Source organism: Trichechus manatus, unplaced genomic scaffold, assembly GCF_000243295.1.
Source record: "Trichechus manatus latirostris isolate Lorelei unplaced genomic scaffold, TriManLat1.0 scaffold00177, whole genome shotgun sequence".
NCBI lineage: Eukaryota > Metazoa > Chordata > Mammalia > Sirenia > Trichechidae > Trichechus > Trichechus manatus.
This window is the reverse complement of record NW_004444113.1, coordinates 434123-454806: the sequence shown is the minus strand read 5'-3', so window position 1 is coordinate 454806 and position 20684 is coordinate 434123. Positions and strand designations below refer to the sequence as shown.

Sequence of the window (20684 nt, the reverse complement as noted above, 5' to 3'; positions counted from 1 at the left end):
GTTCCAGAGCTGATCACACACAGCCTGGGCCACTGCAAGGTCCCAGTCTCTGCTGGCATGCGCAGATGTTCAGGCCTCACGATGAGGTGAGTATTCAAGCATTAACTCTTAAATAGCCACACCAGGCGCTGTGTAGAGACGCGTGGCTCTGGGAGTGAAGTGGATCGCTAAGAGATTATGCTCTTGAGGCCTCACCTGTTGGCTTTCCGCGTCTCTCTCCTCCACCCTCCTTTTGCCTCCTCCTTCCCCGTCCCTCAACTTTTCAGGTTTTAGCTCTTTGGAGGGCAAGTCAAGGCAAATCTGTGAGCAGTCGCTTCGCCTGTCCTGGGAAAAGTAGAAGGAATGTTGTTGGTAAATAAAGGGGAAAGTTTGGCGTGGAGAATTTAGACAGAATCTGGGCCCCCACGACCTGCAGCTGAGCAGTGGGACAGCTGTATTCTAGGGCAATAGGTACTTTTTGTTTCTTTAATTTTCTTGTGCTTTAGGTGAAAGTTTACAGTTCAAATTAGTTTCTCATTTAAAAATCTATGTACATATTGTTTTGTAACATTGGTTGCAATCCCTGCAGACGTGACAGCATTCCCCCCTCCACCCTGGGTTTCCTGTGCCCAGTCACCCAGTTTTCCTGTCCCTTCCTGCCTTACATCTTGCTTTTGGGCAGGAGTTGCCCATTTGGTCTCACGTGTTTGATTCAATTAAGAAGCACGTTCCTCACATGTGTTGTTGTTTGTCTTACAGGCCTGTATAATCTTTGTCTGAAAGGTGGGCTTCAGGAGTGGCTTCTGTTCTGAGTTAGCAGTGTGTCCGGGGGCCACAGTCTTGGGGATTCCTCCAGCCTCTGTGAGACCTATAAGTCTAGTCTTTTTTTGTGTGTGTGAATTTGAATTTTGTTCTACATTTTTCTCCCCCTCTGTCCGGGACTCTGTGTTGTGATCCCCGTCAGAATGGTCAGTGGTGGTAGCTGGGCACCATCTAGTTCTTCTGGACTCAGGCTGGTGGAGGCTGTGATTTATGTGGTCCTTTAGTCCTTTGGGAACCTTGGGGGTGCAGTGGTTAAGAGCTCGGCTGCTAACCAAAAGGTTGGCAGTTCGAATCCACCAGCCACTTCTTGGAAACACTATGGGGTAGTTCTACTCCGCCCTATAGGATTGCTATGAGTTGGAATTGATTGGACGGTAGGCTGATATTTTCCTAGTGTCCGTGGTTTTCATCATTCTTCTTTGCTCTGGATGGGATGGGACCAACAGATGTATCTGAGGTACTTGGAATCATGGATTCCAACCTCCAATCTGCCACCAGACAGATTTCTGACCTTCTGAGTCCCAGCGTCTTCATCTGTTAATCCAGGAGATGGCTTTACAAGGTTCCTTCCTGTTCTAGAGCTCTGGGAATTCCAAGATGCCTGTTCTTTTGGAGTCCCTGGATGGTGCAAACGGTTAATGCACTCCATTACTAACTGAAAGGTTGGAGGTTCGAGTCTACCCACAGGCACCTTGGAAGAAAGGCCTGGTGATCTACTTCCAAAAACTCAGCCATTGAAACTCCCACGCAGCACAGTTCTACTCTGACACACATGGGATCGCCTTGTGTCAGAATCGACTCCGTGGAAATGGGTGGAGTCGTTTTGCTCCTTACTTCAGTCTTAAGTAAGTCTAACTTAAGTCTCTTGTATTAACTTGGAAGTGCTGCTTGTGGCTTTTATCTTTCCCTAGTTTACAGAGAAGCCCGTATTTCTCACCTCTTTGCGTTTTAGGGGAGCGTAATCATAGCTGATTCCTTCACTTGCTTAATCTTCTTTCAGAACAGGACTTGAGACATAGGACAATGAGTCCAAGATTTGGAAAATTCACAAACTCCTCATCTCCTACTACTCAAGGTTGCCTTAAATAATCAGTGTCCGTTTTTCTTATCCAGTTCTTGTCCTACATCAGGAGGGGAGCATATGGTAAATGCCCCTGCCAGGGAGAAATGTGGTCTGACAGCATTTTTCTATTTGTGTGAAGGATTTTTATCCTGTGGGTCTGTGTCTATGGTGGCTGATAGGGCAGGAGAGCAGACAGCGTGGCGATGGGGCAGACGGTTTCAAGGGGCTGCGTATGAGCTACATCTGCAATTTCTTTGTCCCCTTAAGTTCTCTCGAGTCCCTGGGTCATGCGAACAGTTAATGTGCTCAGCCACTAACTTACAGGTTGGAGGTTCAAGTCTACCCTGAGGTGCATCAGAAGAAAGGCCTGGCGATCTCCTTTTGAAAAATCAGCCACTGAAAACCCTGCGGAGCACAGTTCTACTCTGACACACATGGGATCACCATGAGTTGAAGCCGACTGAATGGCAGCTGGGTTTTTGAGTTTTCTTAAGCCCTGTGGCTCTCTTTGAAATAGAGTGGATCTTGAGAAGCACATTCAGCTACCTTGTGCTGCCCCCAGCACCTCCAGCCCCTGCTTTATGTCATGCCTGGGTTTGAACTGTTTTAATTGTTCACTTAGTATTTATTCCTGATGAATGTGAACTTGAGGGCCCAGACTTAGAACTGACCAGTGGAAAAGTGTGGGGACGTGAGCGCGGTCTCTGTCTGGGTCTCACGTGGGACGATATTCGTGGCTTGGTTCCTTCTGCCTCATAGCCTCTCAGCAGAGATGTGAACCCAGTGCATTCATTTTTATGGTAAATCAGAATATCCTGTTACTTTTTACATTACCACAATTAACTATTTATGCGGGACTAAAAGCTTAAAAAAAAAAAGTTTAAACCCCTAGACACACATTTCTTTGCTGTCTCTTGTGTGACAGACTCATATCCCTGTTCTCTTCCTTTGAGAAAAATTAAAAGTCTCGTTTCTTCTGCATAAGCGTGTGAAGCGGCTGTGTCCAGGATCGCCGTCACAATCCTCTCGATCATCGTCGTTGGTGGTGTGCCTTTGAGTCATTTCTGACTATAGTCACCGCATAGGACAGAGTGGAACTGCCCCGTAGGGTGTCCTAGGCTATGGTCTTTAGGGAAGCAGACTGCCACTTCTTCCTCCCAAGGAGTGGCTGGTGGGTTCAAACCACCAACCTTTTGATTAGCAGCCGAGCCCTTAACCACTGCGCCACCAGGGCTCCTCCTTGATTACCCCATTATTTAATCAGCGTTTATGGAAATGCCTGCGGCACTTGAGAGCAGTTAAGGTTCTGATTTAAGAACAGATCTGTCTGTCCCGGAAATGTTCAGCTCAGGAGCGGGCTGAGGGCTTTGGACTTCCCAAAGGTTTTTCAGCTGGGAATTGATAGCCCCAGCCTCTTGGCGGTGGCCCAAGCTGTCACTTGGCCCAGGGGCAGCGGGTAGCTTGCTGCGGGCTCCTAGCATCCCGACTTTGAAAGGGCAAGGTAATTGGAGAGCGCACGGTGGAGCTGTGGGCCCTGCGGACTGATTTAGCACAATGCACAGTGAGAGGCCGCTTGTTTTCCAGGAGGGAAGCCCATGAGAGCCTGAGGACTCTTGCCTGTGCCTGAGACATGGGTCCTTGCTGGGTGAGTGGGTGAAGGGCACACCAGCTGTCTTTGTAGTTGCCCCGTTAGCCCTTTATGAAAAAAAAAAAAAGGCGTCGGCTGTGAAGACCTGGTTGTGTACTGTAAAGCCCACACTCTCACTAATCAGCCTGTAGAATTTCCCCCGAGTTCCCAGGCGCTGCTGAGGGTCAGGGTGTGGAGCTGCTCCGCGCTCTCGCGGGGCGCTGGGAGGCTCTCAGTAGCTGGTTTGACAGTTCAAAGGCCTTTCAAGTGGTCCTTGTTTCCTGTTTATGTCTCAGACATTTCAGACTGGTCACATCCATGCTGGGATGGCTTTGTGCTTGCTGAGCGGCTCCGCGGGTGACTTGGGTTTGTGTGGGTACAGCGGGCGAGGGGTAACCGGTCCAGGAGAGTTGGGAGCAGCGATGCCCTGCAGTGTCCTGCTGCTGCTGAGCCGGAGCTGGGCAGACAGGACTCCAGGGTTGCTTCTCGGCGTGATGCACGTCTTCTTCTTCTTCTCCCCCTCTGCCCTCAAGGATGTCAACACAGGTGAGGGCAGTGAGTTTGCCGACAGCGGGATCGAAGGGGCCACCACCGACACGGACCTGCTCTCCAGACGCTCCAATGCCACCAACTCCAGCTACTCGCCCCCCGCTGGCCGGGCCTTCGTGGGCAGCGACAGCGGCAGCAGCTCCACCGGGGATGCCACCCGCCAGGGGGTGTATGAGAACTTCCGGCGGGAGCTGCAGATGAGCGCCACCAACAGCGAGAGCCTGGAGGAGGCCGGCTCTGCGCACAGCGACGAGCAGAGCAGCGGCACCCTGAGCTCGCCCGGCCAGTCGGACATCCTGCTCACGGCCGCGCAGGGCACGGTGCGCAAGGCCGGCGCCCTGGCTGTCAAGAACTTCCTGGTGCACAAGAAGAACAAGAAGGTGGAGTCGGCCACGCGCCGGAAGTGGAAGCACTACTGGGTGTCCCTGAAAGGTAAGGGAGGGCGGCCTAACTTGAGCGATTGGTGCATGACCTGCGCATTGCGCACGGATTCCAGCGGTATCTCTCTGACTGTCAGTGGCACTGCACTCATGGCGACCCCATGGGTGATGGAGTAGAACTACTCCATAGAGTTCTTGGCTGTAATCTTTGTGGAAGCAGATCACCAGGACTTTCTTCTGCAGTGCTGCTTCATGGGTTCAAACCTCCAACCTTTCAGTTAGTAGATGACTGCAGACTGTTTATGCTGCCCAACGACCTTTAATGTCTGGTTGCCTGATACATATAGCTGGTTCTGATGATGGCTTTGAAGGGTGAGTTCTGTATATAATTTCTGGAATCATTTAAGTTAGTAACGTACCACTGAAGGTAACTGCTTTGGAGGGAAAATCACTGAATCCAAAGAAGTTGGTATTTTAGGTTAAAAAAAAAATGATAGGCTATGTCTAATTTCATAGGATTCAGTTAAATGCTTGTTTGCGTGTCTAAGCCATCATGGAGTCCTTCGGTGGTGCAGTTAACACGCTTGACTGCTAACTGAAAGGTTAGAGGTTCAAACCCGCCCAGAGGTGCCTCAGAATAAAGGCCTGTCGATCTGCTCTGAAAAATCTGCCATTAAAAACCCCATGGAGCCCAGTTTGACTCTGGCACACATGGGTTGCCACGAGTTGGAGTCAACGGCAATGGGCAGAAGCCGTCGTATATTTGTGGAAAATGTCGGTTGCTGTTGTACAGGTGAACTTTCTTTATTTGTGTGTGTGTAGCTGTATACATGCATGTGTATACCACTGTATTTTGATTTCATTAATAACCATAACTCTTATAGGTTGCTATTCATTGTCATTTTACATTTTTGAAATCTGTGTCTGTATTCTGACATGTGTCTTGGTGGGATAGAGAAGATGATACGTTATAAGCTCTGTGGTTTAAAAAGAGAAACACTTGTCAAGCCAACTTGACTTTTGCACAAGCTAGATTGAAAGGAGGGAGAGTATCTGGCAGAATAGGTTAGACTGGTTTGCAGGAGGCGAGGAACGGCCCAGGGGGAAGAAGCCTGGGCTTGCCCGCGAGCTGAGTAGAGCAGGCCGCTTGATGCTGGATTTCACCGATGGCAGTGGAGTGGGTACCTCCAATCCTAGGGGCACGGGGCAGCCTAGAGGTCAACCCAGTGAGGTGAACACAAAGCCTGTGCAGTGAGGTTCAGGCCAGTCCCTGTGAGAAAAGCGGGGTTTGGGGGCCCCATCACTAATGGTGCCAGCTGTTTCAGAGCTGAGCATGTTACTTAGAATGTAATACAGGCTTGTCCCTGCATGTCATAGGGACCCCCAGTGACAATGCCTGAGGCAAGGTAGAACTTGATTTCCCCCCCCCACCATAGGTAGGCTATCTAAGGTGGATGTGGTGACTCCGCAGTGATCTTTGCTATGATCTCACCCAGGGTCCAGGTTCCTTCTGTCTTGTTGCTCATTTACCCCTTGGTCAGGACCTTAGTCTGTATGGTCAAGATGAGTCCCTGGGTGGTACAAATGGTTAAGTACTTGGCTACTAACTGAAAGGTTGATGCTTTGAGTCCACCCAGAGAAAGGCCTGGTGATCTACTTCTGCAAAATCAGCCATTGAAAACTCTGTGGAGCACAGTTCTTCTCTGGCACACATGGGGTCACCATGAGTCAGAGTCAACTCGATGGCAACTGGTTTGGTTTATGGTCAAAGTAGCCCACCACCAGGGCGACATTCCAGCCAGCTCTGGGAGCATTTTGAAGAGCTGCTAGTGTTCTTCTCATCTGTGACCCATCTTGGCTTAACTGGGACGTGGTGCAGGTCGTGTCTGAGAGGTCCTCGTCATCCCCAGTGCTCTGCTTTCGTGGGTGGGATGAGATGAGGGAAAGACCCCTTCCTCTCTACCTCCTGTTCTTCGCCAAGATGTAGATCCCAGTAGACACTGCAGCCTCAGTTCCCTGTAGCAGCCTGTTTTAGCATTTATTTTATTAATTCATGCTCAACTTCTGTTTTGTTTTTGTAATTTAAGACCCTGGGTGAGACTAGTCTGTCTGCCTGCCTGTCTGCCTTCTTTCTTTCCTTCCTTCCTCCCTTCCTCTCTTCATTCATTCATTTTTATCTTTTCTGAGGGAAGAAATATTTTATTCCATACTATTTTTTATTGTGGTAAAATATATATATATCAAAATATTTGTCAATTCAACAATTTTTACAGGTATAATTCCGTGAGATTGACTATGTTCATGATTTTGTGCAACCATGACCACTACCCTTTTCCCGATGATTTTGCCATCCCATGCTGAGTTTTAAAAATCTGCTCAGAAGCCTGCTTGCATCACAGTCAGCTGAGCCACTTGGTAAAGGTGCAGCTTCCCGGGTTTACTCCATACCTGCCACATCAGAAGGTTTGGCTGGGGGCCCTGACTTTGCACTGTAAACAGTCTTTCTAGGTGCTTTTTAGCCACACTGAATTTGAGGACAGCTGTGTTAGAGGTTTAGCATAAAAATAATTAGGCGATTTTTTAAACAATTTCCTTTTGGACCTAGCAAAGGGGATTGTTTTGTTTCCGTCATTCCCCTAGAGAGTAAGTCCCAGGAAGCCGTGTGCGGGCGTTGGAGAGTGCAGCCCAGGAGCACGTTGGAGGAAGGGAGCCTTTGCTTACATGGTGACCCAGATCTAAGTGACCCATCTGTCAGGATCCAGGCCCAGAACACGGAGCCATCGAGTCCTTTGCTGCCTAATCCTGATGGGTTCCCTGTATGTGTTGACATCCTTGGGGCTTTGTCCTTGACACTCAAAAGCAGGACTTGCTGCTGACTTTTTCTTAGCAACTCTTGGATATGGAAAAATAAAAAGCAGGGCACCTGGGAACTGTGGGATAGACATTTTTCCAAATAATCTTTCAAATTAGACCAAACAGTCCTCTTTTCTCCTCTCTTTTTATTGTGGTGAAAGTACACACACCAACACACCCACCAGCACCAGAGTTCACATTCACAGCTTTGGTGACGTTGGTTACGGTTTTCATGTTGTGCTGACACTGTGTTCTTCCAAAATGCTCCATCACCGTTAACGTAAGCTTGATGCCTCCCACACAGAACCTTCCCCTTTCCCCCCTCCCTCCCACCCCCAGTAACCGTTCATAATCTTTGGTTTCTATATATTTGCTTATTTCATCTAAGTGAGATCGTACAGTATTTGTCTTTTTACGTCTAGTGTATTTCTCTTGGCATAAGCTTTCCAAGATTCAGCCATGTCTAGCAACCACGTCTAGAAACTTCATTTCTCTTTATGGCTGCGTAATAGTCCATCGTGTGCATCTCCCACATTTTGTGTATCCATTCATCTGTTGATGGAATTCATGTGTTTCCACGGACAACCAAAGGGTGTACAAACTACGCGCAGGCGAAGGTGAAGACATGGGGTTTCGAATCCACTGTTGCTTTGTGTCTGTCTTAGAAGTGGGCCAAGTGGATCCCTGGGTAAAAGCTGATTGCAAACACCGGCTGCTATGGAAACAGTTCCTGAAGCTCCTACAGATGATTGTGAACCCACGATTTGGGAGGACCATCAGATGTTCAGTATATGTACATACTCGGATTTGTGGGTGTCCCCTAATTCATTATCCACACACTTCTTTCTCTGTCTTCAACTCCTGATGTGGCAGTGTTTCTTTTTTGATGCTGAGAATCTGCTAGTCACTCGTGTGGTATTAGTTCTGAGGGTTATTTAGAGCAGGGCTTCTCGACAGCAGCACTGTGGACATTTTCCAGATAATTCTTTGTTACGGAAATTGTCCTGGGCACTTTAGGATGTTTGGTCGCATCCTTGGCCCCTACCCACTAGATGCCAGTAGCACCCCTCTCCCCGCCAGGTTGTGACAACCAAAAATGTCTCCAGACAGTGCCATATGTCCGTTGGGGGGCAGAACTGCTCCATACTCGAGAACCACTTACTTAGAAGAAAATAGTCTTCCCCCTTTGATTTCTTCTTCTTCCTCTTCTTCCTCCTTCTCCTCCCCTTCCTCTTCTCCTTCTGTTTTTCTGTGTTAGCTTAAGGCATGGAAGTGAGAAGTGTAGATGATCTGCTACAATATGATAGATGTGTTTCTGAAAAACCTTGAGATCTTCAAAATAACAGGGATTATTGGAAAAACAGTTTGGGGACAGAGTATGCACAATTTATGCAATTAAAAATATGTGTGCAACTTTCTAACAGACAATTAAAATAAACAATAATAACCTCACTAAAATATTTGCGTAGTTAATAACACTAAAGAAGTGCCACAGAAAACAGGATGTTAACTTTAAAAAAAAAAAAGGCAAATATAGCTTGATGGACATGTGGAGAAGGAAGGATTAAGGCTTCTGAGTTAATGGAGGCAAGGACAAAAATGATAAAATCTTTAGCTCAGGAACACCATGCAGTGAGGAGTTTCAAGTAGAGTCTGTGGTCACACTGTACCAAGGGGACAAATGGGAAACAAGCAGGCATTTCATCCCCGTCTGCTGTGTTCAGCTGTATTTGGGTCCTTCTCGTTCGGCAGCTGCTACGTGGTAATGTAAAACATTATGTGCTGGAACAGTTGCCTTTTAACCAGAACAGCTCTTCTGTTGATACCCATCATTTCCATTGCTAATCACACGTGAACAAATTGGCTTTTACAGAAAGTCATGTTATAGCTGAAGTCATGTTATAACTACTTTCTTTTCATTGTGCTTTAGATGAACGTTTACAGAACAAATTAGTTTCTCATTAAACAATTAATACACATGTTGTTTTGTCACATTGGTTGTCAACCCCACAACCTGTCAACCCTCTCCTCTTCTCGATCTTGGGTTCCCCGTTACCAGCTTTCCTGTCGCCTCTTGCATTCTCATCCTTGCCCCTGGGCTGGTGTATCCATTTAGTGAATAGATTGTACTTAAGGGCTGTGCAATTCACGCAAAGTGAGGGCCATGCCTGTGGTAAGGAAGGTGCTGAAAACCAACCTCGTAGCTTACGTTGAAGTTGGGAAAAAAGCCACAAAGCCGGACCCAGATTTCCCCTGAAATTGGTTTCCGTTAGTTGAGAGTAAGTCTTCAGCTAGGAATTGCTGTTAAAGTGAGCTGAGCCTCCAGTTTAGGTGATGATGGAGGGTGTGTGTTGGGGCCACCAGGGCACAAACCTGTGAACACTTTCTATCGCTGCTGTGTTATTAGTTTCGCAGTGCAGGTAAGTATGGATCCAGACTCTCTGCCGTGCATTTTCTCTTTCAGTGGGAAAAAGGATATGGCTTATTTCTAGAAAAACATTTTATAGAAAAGATCTGAACCAAAAAATCCAGCATTTCTTTTCTTATCCTTAAAACACGTAAAGTCATTATTACATTGATTTCTGCAAAGACGTGGTCAAGAAACTCAATAAATTTTCTAGGGTTTCCTGGTTACGCCTTATGTGCGACGTATTGGGAGTGGGCTCTGATGGGGTGGGATTGACTACCGATTCTCACGCAGCGCTAGGGATGGTTATGGCCCGTAGAAAGTATTTGCAGTCACCACTGGACAAAGGAGCCACAAGATCCTCATATGCCTGTGACGATACCTGTCCTGAAATGTTCCAGAACAGAAGTTAAAAAAATGAAAAACAGCAATTGCCGTCAGGTTGATTCTGACTCATGGTGACCCCATGTTTTTGTCCATGAAACAGAAATTAAGCATCTTAAAAAACTTGTGCATATATGAAGGAGTTCCGCACAGGTTGAGAAGCTGTGATTTAAGAATCTTTGCCTTTCTCTAAGGAGGAGTGGTGTTTCAGTTGTATAATTCTCGCCTTCCATGCAGGAGACTCGGGTTCAGTTCCCTGCCAATGCACCTCAAACGCAGCTACCACCCGTCTGTCAGTGGAGGCCTGTGTTTAGCTATGATGCTGAACAGGTGTCAGTGGAACTTCCAGATTAAGACAGACTAGGAAGAAAGGCCTGGTAATCTATATCCATAAAAGTCATCCAGTGAAAACTCTGTGGATCATGCTTGTCTGATCCCGTTGTGCACGGTGTTGCCATGAGTTGGAGGCCAACTTGATGGCAGTTGACAAAAGCAGCAAGCCTTTCCCATAAGCCTGTCCAAGACTTGAGTACGAGTGTATCCCCATTCTCTTTGCTTCCTGGGTTTCACACACTTGAATTTCCACTCTCTTCTTGTCGACAGGGCACAAGTGATAGTTTTCATTTCATGCTTTTTGTTCCGTAGGCACCAGTACTCATGTAGACTCCATTGTGTTTCCTCAGGGTGCACGCTTTTCTTCTACGAGAGTGACGGCAGATCTGGAATAGACCACAACAGCATCCCCAAACACGCTGTCTGGGTGGAGAACAGCATTGTGCAGGCCGTCCCCGAGCACCCCAAGAAGGACTTTGTCTTCTGCCTCAGCAATTCCCTGGGCGATGCCTTCCTCTTTCAGGTTTGTTGGAAACTTCCTTGGCAGGGAGGGCATTTCCATCCTCTGGACTGGACAGTTTCCTCTCCTACCTGAATACTTTTAGCGGTGGGTTTCACCCTGTGCTCATTATAGAAACAGAAAGGATGAATGACAAAAAATAAATATTGGTACTGAATTCTGGGAGAGAGAGATCTCACCCAGAGGAGTCCAAAATGAAACCTGGGGAGGGGTGTCCGTAGGATTTGAGAAACTTGCTGTGTTTGCCATGGGTTGAAGTATTTCTGAGCCTAGCCACAACACCGTTGTGTAGCACTTTAGAAAGGGATAATGAGTTCTTTAATTTAAAAATGATTGGAGATATCAAAAAGTTTTATCAGAATATTTTCTTCTTTTAATGTTAATCATAAAGTAATATAATGACATTCTAGAAATGACTAGCTATACCCCAGTTTCTCTTCCTCACCTTATCAAAGCTTACTACTTAATGTTCTTAAAGTTTGACTGTTAATTGCATGAAGAAACACTTTTCTGCTAATCGTTTCAGGGTAAACATTTGCTTTTCTAGGGATTCCTTTGAGTTTGGTCAGTTGTGATACGCCCTACCAGAACTTACTGTGGTGCTGGTTAGAAGTCTTCATTTATTCCATTCATGCATGAATTCCTCAAACCTTTATTTAGTGCTTGCTATGTGCTGTGCACAGTGCTATTGCGAATACTGAGATTTTGAAATGGTTCAGGCATGGGAACAGATCTTTATAATATGGTAAGGAATGAGGGTGAATATTATAGGAAGGGCAGGAATGAATCGGGAAATTGGCATGCAGAGAAGAACAGAAGCAAAGGCATGGAAGGAAAAATAGTTTGTTTAATCAAGTTCCTGGCTTTAGCTTCTAAGATTATTTCCATTTGGGAAATTGCAGTAAGAAATATAAAGTGATAATTTTGTTTGTATAAGGATAGAAAGTGTGTGTGTGTGTGTGTATCAATCTGTGGTATAGAAAACACATAAAGAAGGGTGCACAAAACAATAAATGTACAATTCAGTGAATTATCACAAACTAAATTTGTAACTACCAACTAGGACAAGAAATACAAAGTCTCTGCACCCTAGAAGCAACCCCCAACCTCTCTAACACACAGGCAGCCTACTGGTTGAATAGGGCGACTTTGTATTTTATGTCTAAGTCAGGACACTTTTGTTTATCTGAGAATGCCTTATTTTTTCCTTCATTTTTTTGAAGGATAGTTTTGCTAGGTATAGAATTCTTGATTTACAATCTTTTTCTTTCAGTGCTTTGAAAATATCACCCCAGTGCCATCTGGTCTGTATGGTTTCTGATGTTAAATTAGCTATTAATCTTACTAGAATCCCTTCTGTGTAATGAGTTGCTTCTATGTTGGTGATTTCAAGAATCTTTGTCTTTTGACAGTTTTATTACAGTGTGTCTAGGTGTTGATCACTTTGAGTGTATTCTCCCTGAGTTCATTTAGCTTCTTGGATGTGTAGATTAATGTTTTTCTGCACATTTGGAAGTTTTGGGCAATTATTTCTTCTAATATTGTTTCTGCTCATCTTGCTCTGTGCTCCTTCTGGGACTCCCATTATGCTTATGTTGATGTATGCTTGCTGGTGTCCCACAGATTTGTAAAGTGCTATTCATTTTTCATCATTCTGTTTTCTTTCTGTTCCTTAGACTAAATAATCGCAACTGACCTATGTTAATTTTGCCGTTTGGTTTTTTTCCCCTCTGCCAGCTCATATTTACTGTTCAGCCCTTCTAGTGAATTTTTCAGTTCAAGTATTTTATATTTCAACTCCAGGGTGTATATTTGGTTCTTCTTATAATTTCTGTCTCTCTATTGATAATCTCTATTTGGTGAGATATAATTCTCACATTTTCCTTTGGTTCTTTTAACATGTTTAAAACACTGGATTTAAAATCTTCGTCTAGTAAGTCCAATGTCTAGACTTTCTCAAAGACAGTTTCTATTGACTGCTTTTTTTTCTGTGTATGGGTCATACTTTCTTATTTCTTTACATGTCTCATAGTTTTTTGTTGAAAATTGTATATTTTAAATAATATAATGTGACAACTCGAGTGAAATCCCTGTCCCACCCTGTGGTTTGTTGTTGCTGTTGACTGTCGTTTGTTTGTTTAGTTACTTCCTGAACCAATTCTGTAAAGTCTGTATTCTTTGTTGTGTGACCAATGAAGCCTCTGCTTAGTTAGTTTAGTGAAAATCTAGTGGTTGGGCAGAGATTTTCTTAAATGTCTGGAAGCGATAAACCTGCATGTGTTAGGGCATGCCTTCAATGCTCAGCTAGTTTACAACTCTGCCTTAGCCTTCATTTCCTGCTTGGATTGTGTATCCATGCTTTACCTCAAGGTCAGGCAAAGGTCTCAAGTTTTTCCTACATGTGAGCACAACCTTGTGCATGTGTGTGACTTTCTAGATTTCCAGGAGTATGCTGGAACTTTTCAAAGCCCCCTGTGGTCATCTTATTCCCAAGCTTTTCTTTTTAAGTTTTTGGATCAGCTTCTGTTATCACTGACTCAGGTAGCTATGATGTTAAACAATTGTCTTTGATTGTTTTTGGCAAATATCCCTGGGGAATAGGCTGTTTGCATGAGGAAGCTCTGAGTCAGGTCAGTAGAAACAAGCCCTGTGAATGGAGCTGCCATTCTGGTCTAATAGTAACAATTATGAGAATGCAGTTCTCTAAGAATGGTGTTCTGGGGGGAACTTCGTACCTGTTCTGCCCCTTTCAGTGGCTGCTAGGCTGCTGGTTTTCACCATCATGGTTGAGCTGGGGAGACGGGGATGGGAATGGGCTAAGTTAAAAGGCTACAGACTTGTTGTTCTTACTGAATGCCAGCCAGTTTTCTTTAACAAATGCTCCTTGGATTGTTGCAAGACTTAGATTAATTTCTGAAAAGGTTGATTTTGACAGTTTTTGCCAGTGTTCTCATTGCTTCTATGGACTAGTGTCTTTTTGGAGGTCCTTACTTTGCCCTTTCTGTTGACAGCACTCACCAGGACAGTTTGGAAACTAGATAGCTTTGAGAGTGAAAACAGCACTATCCTTACTGTAAGTCAGAAATTTGAAGATGTTTTACTCTATGAGTCTCGTTTAAATCTCACAGTAATTCATGAGTTGGATTGCGTATCCATGCTTTACTCTATCGACGTGGATTATATACCCCATTTGGTGAAGCTGAGACTTAGAAAAGTTAACAATAGGACACCAAGTCCTACTGATAGGATACTTATTAAGTGTCAGAGCTGGATTCAAACCCAGGCCTTCTTTTCTCCCAAGTCTGTTATTGTCTGGGTGGGCTATTTAACCTTTTACTATTACTGTCTGCCCTAATAAGAAAACAGGCAGGTGTCAGTGGCTACAGTAAAAAGTGACCAACTTTTTCTTGTCTTTAGAGTTTAGCTACTCATTAGGAATATTTCTAAATCACAATTTGGTTTTAGCCGTTCTTCCCCTTACTACACAGGTTAGATGATAATCTGTTGATTTCAGGAAGCCCTCCTTTTTACTTACATACCTCTGGTTTGAATTCCTTTCAAAAGGACCTTCATAGCCCTAAAATTGCTAGTGGACTCTAAAAACCCAATAGGTCACGTTGAATAAAATCTTCTGTGGCAACATAGAACCTTATTCATGAGAACCTCTGTGTCTTTTTGTTATGCTGGAAATTTTAGGCTACTTATGTGGGAAAGAGCACAAAATGAACCTTTTCAGAGGAAATTACTGTTGTTGGGGATCCACGAGGCCATTTTCTGCCTTCAATTTATTGTAATCCACATAACTCCAGAGGGGCTGCATTTGAAAGGAACTGGTGTGTGTAGGGGGTGAGGTGAAAGCAAGAGAGATCAACCACAATTGCAGAAATAATTTGTAGGTTATTCCAGCCCCAGGGCCCAATTCAGTGCCCACAGTTTCCAGAGCCTGTATACTGCTGATTTGAGACTATTACTTAGATACCCACAGATCTGTCCGTGGAAAGGAGATTTGTATTACCAGCAAAAGAAGAAAAGGGGTTTTGTGTGCAGGGTGGGGGTGGAATGAGCGTGAATGTTAAAGCAGCTTATAAAGCAGAAGTGAGATACTGTCTGCAAAGTGAAACTATAGCCTCTGTATTGAAGCTGTTATAATTAGAGTTCTTGCCTCCAATTTGAAGCCAGAGATGGCACCCACCACTAACAAGGTAGGTTCCAGGCGGGCCTTCACTCGTCTGTTACTCGAGAATGTCACATACAATTCCAGAAAGCTCAGCGACTTTTATGGTAACCTCTCCTAATGCTGGGTTTTCATTCTTACATTTAATGCCTTGGGAACCTGGTTACCAGGCAGGTTATGAATGACTCTTGTTGTTGTTGTTAGGTGCCGTTGGGTTGGTTCTGACCCATAAAGACCCTGTGTGCAACAGAACGAAACACTGGCCGGTCCTGTGCCATCCTCACAATTGTCGTTACATTTGCGCCCATTGTTGTAGCCACTGTGTCGATCCCTCTCCTTGAGGGTCTTCCTCTTTTTCACTGACCCTCTATCTTGCCAAACATAATGTCCTTCTCCAGGGACTGTCTCTCCTGATAACATGTCCAAGGTACATGAGACGTACTCTTGATTAGATAGAAGATTGTTTGCACTGCAGTAGCTTGCATGTTGCTGTGATGGTGGAAGCCATGCCACCTTCTTTCAGATACCAGCAGGATCACCTATAGTGAACAGGTTTCCATGGAGCTTGCAGACTAAAACAGAGTAGGAAGAAAGGCCTGGCGATCTACTTCTGAAAATCAGCCAATGAAAGCTCTATGGATCACAATGGAGTACTGTCCGATATACTGCTGGAAGATGAGCCCCCTAGGTTGGAAGGCACTCAGAATACACAGTGGCCGCAACAGTGGATTTGAGCATGCCAGCCATCATGGGGATGACCCAGGACTGGGCAGCGTCTCCTTCTGTTGTCCCTAAGTTCGCCATGAGTGGGAGCCAGCTAACAACAACGTTGTACCTATTACAAAGAGGCTAGTATATATAAAAAAAAGAATAGTATCTACACTCTTCCATTGAATCGAGCAGTAAATGTGATAATGCACATTCAGTGTCTGATACATATTAAATGTTCAATAAATGTTGACTACATTTATTATTATTAAAAAGAAAAAGGGATGTTTTTCTAACTCTCTGAGGTGTGCGGTAGTTTATTAGGACTAGGTTTGCTGTGGCGCCTGTGCGTCCTGCTCCAGGCTCGTTCTCTTCAGGCCTCCTGCAGAACAGTCATCCTGGGCTCTCCTTTTGCTGCCCTCGCTGGGGTCCTGGACCTTAAGTCTTCCTTTTCTTAATAGACTCCTTCATTTTCATAAAAATAATCTCTAGGAACTTCCTACAAAATGGTACATATGTAAAAATGTCTAAATTGTACTTTTAGCTTGAATATTTTAGTGATTTAGAATATTGGTTTGGAAACCATTTCGTCTTCATTCAGTTGTTTTCATTAGTAGTTCATTGTAATCTGCACTTTTTTTTTTTTTTTTTTTTTTAAATATGTCCTGATTCTCACATTTTTCTGAAGATGATGTATAGGTTTTAGGAAAGTTTTCTCGGCTCCACGTATTGTCTCTCTTTTCTCCTGCTTCATTTTTTTTCTGCATGCCTTGGGGTATGGCCTGTGCACATGGTCAACGACCAGGGCTCCTAGAGCATGGACAGGTGGTGAGTGGCCTTTTTGTGGAGGGGCTCCCAGTTGACAGTATGTGTTGGTTTTTTTTCTCTGTGGCTACTCAGCTTTGCCAGCTGTTCATCAGGCAGACTCCTGGTCGTTCTCCCGTTGGTGGCACTGTCCCTAGCTCCTGCCTTCTGTGGCCTCCTAGCGTCTGGAGCCTCCCTTCTCCCTCCAGAAGATTACCCGTGGGTGGACAAGGGATGGGGAGGCTAGGGCAGGCGGGGTGAAGTTGTGCGAACCCTCTCATGAACGTGAGGGAAGCTCCTATTCTGTTCTCTTCACAGGTAGTAAAAATGTATCCTAATTCAGGGTGATATAAATACAGCCCTAAAGTACGATAAATGCAGAACCAACGGGAAAAAAGACTTTTCAGAATTCATGCTTCATTCCCATCTAACCTAAAAACACCTTTTTCCTTTTCCTTTTTGTTCTTTGAAAATGAAGGTGGGAAAAAAAAAAGAAAAGTTCGACCTACTTCATAGTTATTCTTGTGCTTATATAAAACTCAAATTATCCAAAGTTTCAGTTTCCTGGATCCGCCATATATTCTGTAGTATTCCTCTTGTTTAAAATGAATTTCTCTTTTCCTGTCACTCCCATAAACCATTGATTATCTGAAATCACCCAGTGTCTTCCATTCAGCCGGGATAATTGAAGCTAGGTCTATTTAAATGCATAGTGAAGCCTTGAGTTTCATCTTAACTCTATACTGAAAGAGGCTTTTATTTAAAATGCATTTTTTTTGCTGATTATATTTCTGTATTGGCAAGAATGTGGCTTATTCCCTTCGCTGAACTTCGTGTGGTATTTACAGCATCCCCCCAGGTCACCGGGGGAATTGGAACATTTACCCTCTCTACCTGTCGACTGCTGCTTGTGTAATGCAAGGTGATGCATGGTCAGGGTGGTCTGCCTGCTTCTGTGACCGCTGGGTCCTGATGAAGGGCCCCTTAGCAAACCTGGTGCCCCTGATTAAACTTGCCTGGTTTAAGGAGGTGATGCAAGGTTAGTGGATCAGAACAGCTTTTTCTAGTGCGTCAGAATTGAAATCTTGGACAGACCAGATTGAAGAACATTGCATAAAGTTAGACGTCGGCTGCGATCAGCTCTACACTGTTAAGCCTGTAAACTGTCATGAGATGTTTCTAGAGTTTTCTGCACTTAACTAGCTGTTTAAAGCAGTCAGCTGAGTTTGCCCGCCCTCTCTTCTGCACACGGCTGAGTGTACGCCATTGAAAAGGACAGACTTTGTTGACAAGCTCGTTTAATGAATTGTGCTCCTTAGAAATGATTTGGCTTAATGATAGAGAACGGCAGGGGCTGCTGTTTTATTTAGACAGGACAGCAGGAACAAAAAGTCTCTCTAAGGGAATTGCCGTTAGAGCGCCTACGGGTTTGAAAAGAGTTTGGAGAGCCGAGGCGGACTTAACGGTTAGGAGATTTTTTCATAAAGATGTGGTCACACATTTCTGTATCTGTTTCTCTAGGTTTAGGGGCTTGGTATGTTTTTTTCTTTCTTTCTACTAAATATGTAAGTTTCTTGGTAGCTGCTTTGCCCAAGTTACATATACTGCACCTTTCCAAGGATGTTTAACTTCATTGGCTGGAATCCACCTCCTTCATTTCCACGTCTTCGGTGAGAAGCAAACATAAACTCTCATGTCTGAATGAAGTGTCTTGCCCTTGGCGGAGCTTGGCTGGGACCCTCAGCTGGCGGGAAGAAGGGGCTTTCCTTCTGCTAAACGAGGAGAGGAAAAGACTGTTGTTGTAAAATATATCAGATTGTGGGGTCAAAAGTTTATTCTGTTTAAACTCTTACTTAAAAAGCATCACTTCCTTTGAAATGAAATCCTTACTTTGCTAGCATATCAGTCAGGGTGGGTTAGGTTGTGCTGCAGTAAGGAAAAAAAAACAGTTGCCATTGAGTTGGTACTGACTCATGACGTCTCCTCGTGTGTCAGAGTAGAACTGTGCTCTACAGGGTTTTCAGTGGCTGTGATCCTTTCAGTAGTAGACTGTGAGGCCTTTATTCCAAGGTGCCTCTGGATGGATGTGAACCGCCAACCTTTCAGTTAGCAGTCAAGTGTGTTAACCGCTTGCACCACCAGACAATCACTGTGTCTCAACATACCTTCTCATTTTTGATGGAGGTTGGCTGCAACGCTGTACTTGTCCTGGCCACTTAAGGGCTAGGCTGGCAGAGCTCCATCGTGACATATGCCTTCATGACTGCGGGCAGAGGGACAAGAGGGGCGTCCAGGCTTTTGTTTAGTAATGGCACATGTCCCTTCCCGTCACACTTCACTGGTCAAAGCCACGTGACACAGCCACACCTAACTTCAAAGAGAGCAGAAAGGGTCTGTCCTCCCTTGCTATTAAAGGAGGAGAGTTCAGATTATTAGTTGGACCACACTAATGGCCCTGCAGTTAGGCTTGTAGGAGAACTGATGAGAACTGGTGTGTCGGGAGCGATGTGGCATACTCATAAATTAAAATAAAAAGCACCAGTTAGTGGTGATCTAGATTTTTAGAAAATTGCTGCATCATCCTACGTTTTTCTGGGTTTTAGTTTCTCCATAGGGAATGGCTTCCCAGGTCCCTTCTCGATTAATGTTTTCATTTGAAATTTTACGTCATCACTTGTATTTAGCAGAAGGTGTAAGCCCTTCCTAGTCATTCAGGTATTACGTTAAGACTGTAGGTGTTTGTTTTTTCTCCCTTCTCTGTGAGTTAAGGGCTGGGGAGTGGAGGGTTGTAATTGAGGCAGTGATGGCTGAGGAGTGTCTCTGTTAAAGCGTCTTTGGATCTGGACTCCCATTGAGTGTTGAAGTGCCAGGTGTCCTGTACAAGAGACGTTCCCGCTCCTTCTTGCTGCCCCTGCAAGAATGTCATTGAAATGCCCCCATATGTTGCCCACCGGCACAGAGCGGTATGCCGGTGGGGTCCCATTCGTGGAGTTTTGTTTTTAAGCCATCACTCAATTAGAAAACTGAGAAGACACACTTAAGGGAAAAAAAAATCAGTATTTTTTGTGTGTGAGAAACGCCAGCAGCGACTTTTGTATCGCAGTGACTGAACAGACCATGCCTTCAGACCTGCTGTCTTCCAGACGCTAACTGAACTTCCCCGGGTTTAAGAGGAGACGTGTTAAAGCCCTGCACTCCTTCACTTGTCAGTACTGTTTGAGTTCCTACGAAATCACTAACAGCAGGTTATCACACAGGAACCCCTCCCAAAACTATTACTGACTTCTGCCTTTCAAGAGCATGCTGGAGTCACAGCTGAAGGCGGCTCTCCCACTTTGAGCTTCCAGGCCCATTGATGGGTGTCGTCCGACGTTGTCTTAACATCCCTGTGGACCAGGCCATCCTTGGCCGCCGTAATGCAGCTGGGTGGCCTGGACACTCCCAGTTGGTCACCCACAGCAGTCCTGTTTCTGGCCGCCATGAGCGACTCCCCCAGCCCTAGTTTTGCCATTGCTGCTTAGCACCTGGCGAGGACGTCTGGGTCGGGGTGCAGCAGTTCACAGGGGCGGGGCTGTTCTGTCTTTCATGGTCTGTGTGTTAGTGTCCTAGAGGTGCTGTGATGAAGCATCAGACCGGATGGCTTAAAACAACAGAAATTTATTGTCTCACAGTTCTGGAGGCCAGAAGTCCAGTGTCTTGTTAGCAGGCCATGCTCCTTCGGCAGGCTCTAGAGGAGGAATCCTTCCTTGCACCTTTCCCATTCCTGGGGTTCCTGGCAGTCCTCGGCATTCCTTGGCTTGGAGACACGTTGCTCCACTGTCCGTCGTCTTCACGTGGCTCTTGTCTTAGTTGCCTAGTGCCACTGTCACACAGATGCCACAGTGGGCGGCTTCAGAGAACAGACACTTACTTTCTCCCAGCTCTGGAGACTAAAAGCCCAAATCAGGGTCTCAGCCGTGTGGATTCCTTCCCTGTTGGTCGCCCTAGCCTTCCTTGGATCCTGGCCTCCCTTGGTCCCTGGCCTCCCTTGGTCCCTGGCCTCCTTTGGTCCCTTGCCTTCCTTGGTCCCTTGCCTTCCTTG

The 20684-nt window shown here is 45.3% G+C and overlaps 1 protein-coding gene across 1 annotated transcript in view; it reads left to right on the top strand.

Annotated features, from left to right (window-relative positions):
- The window catches only part of TIAM1 (TIAM Rac1 associated GEF 1), a 156623-nt gene that overhangs the window by 28343 nt on the left and 107596 nt on the right, over positions 1 to 20684 (top strand). Inside the window, exons 3-4 of the mRNA XM_004386964.2 lie at positions 4025 to 4472; positions 10748 to 10920. Of these exons, the coding sequence (XP_004387021.1) occupies positions 4025 to 4472; positions 10748 to 10920 (621 nt within the window). The remainder of the gene's footprint in view (positions 1 to 4024; positions 4473 to 10747; positions 10921 to 20684) is intronic.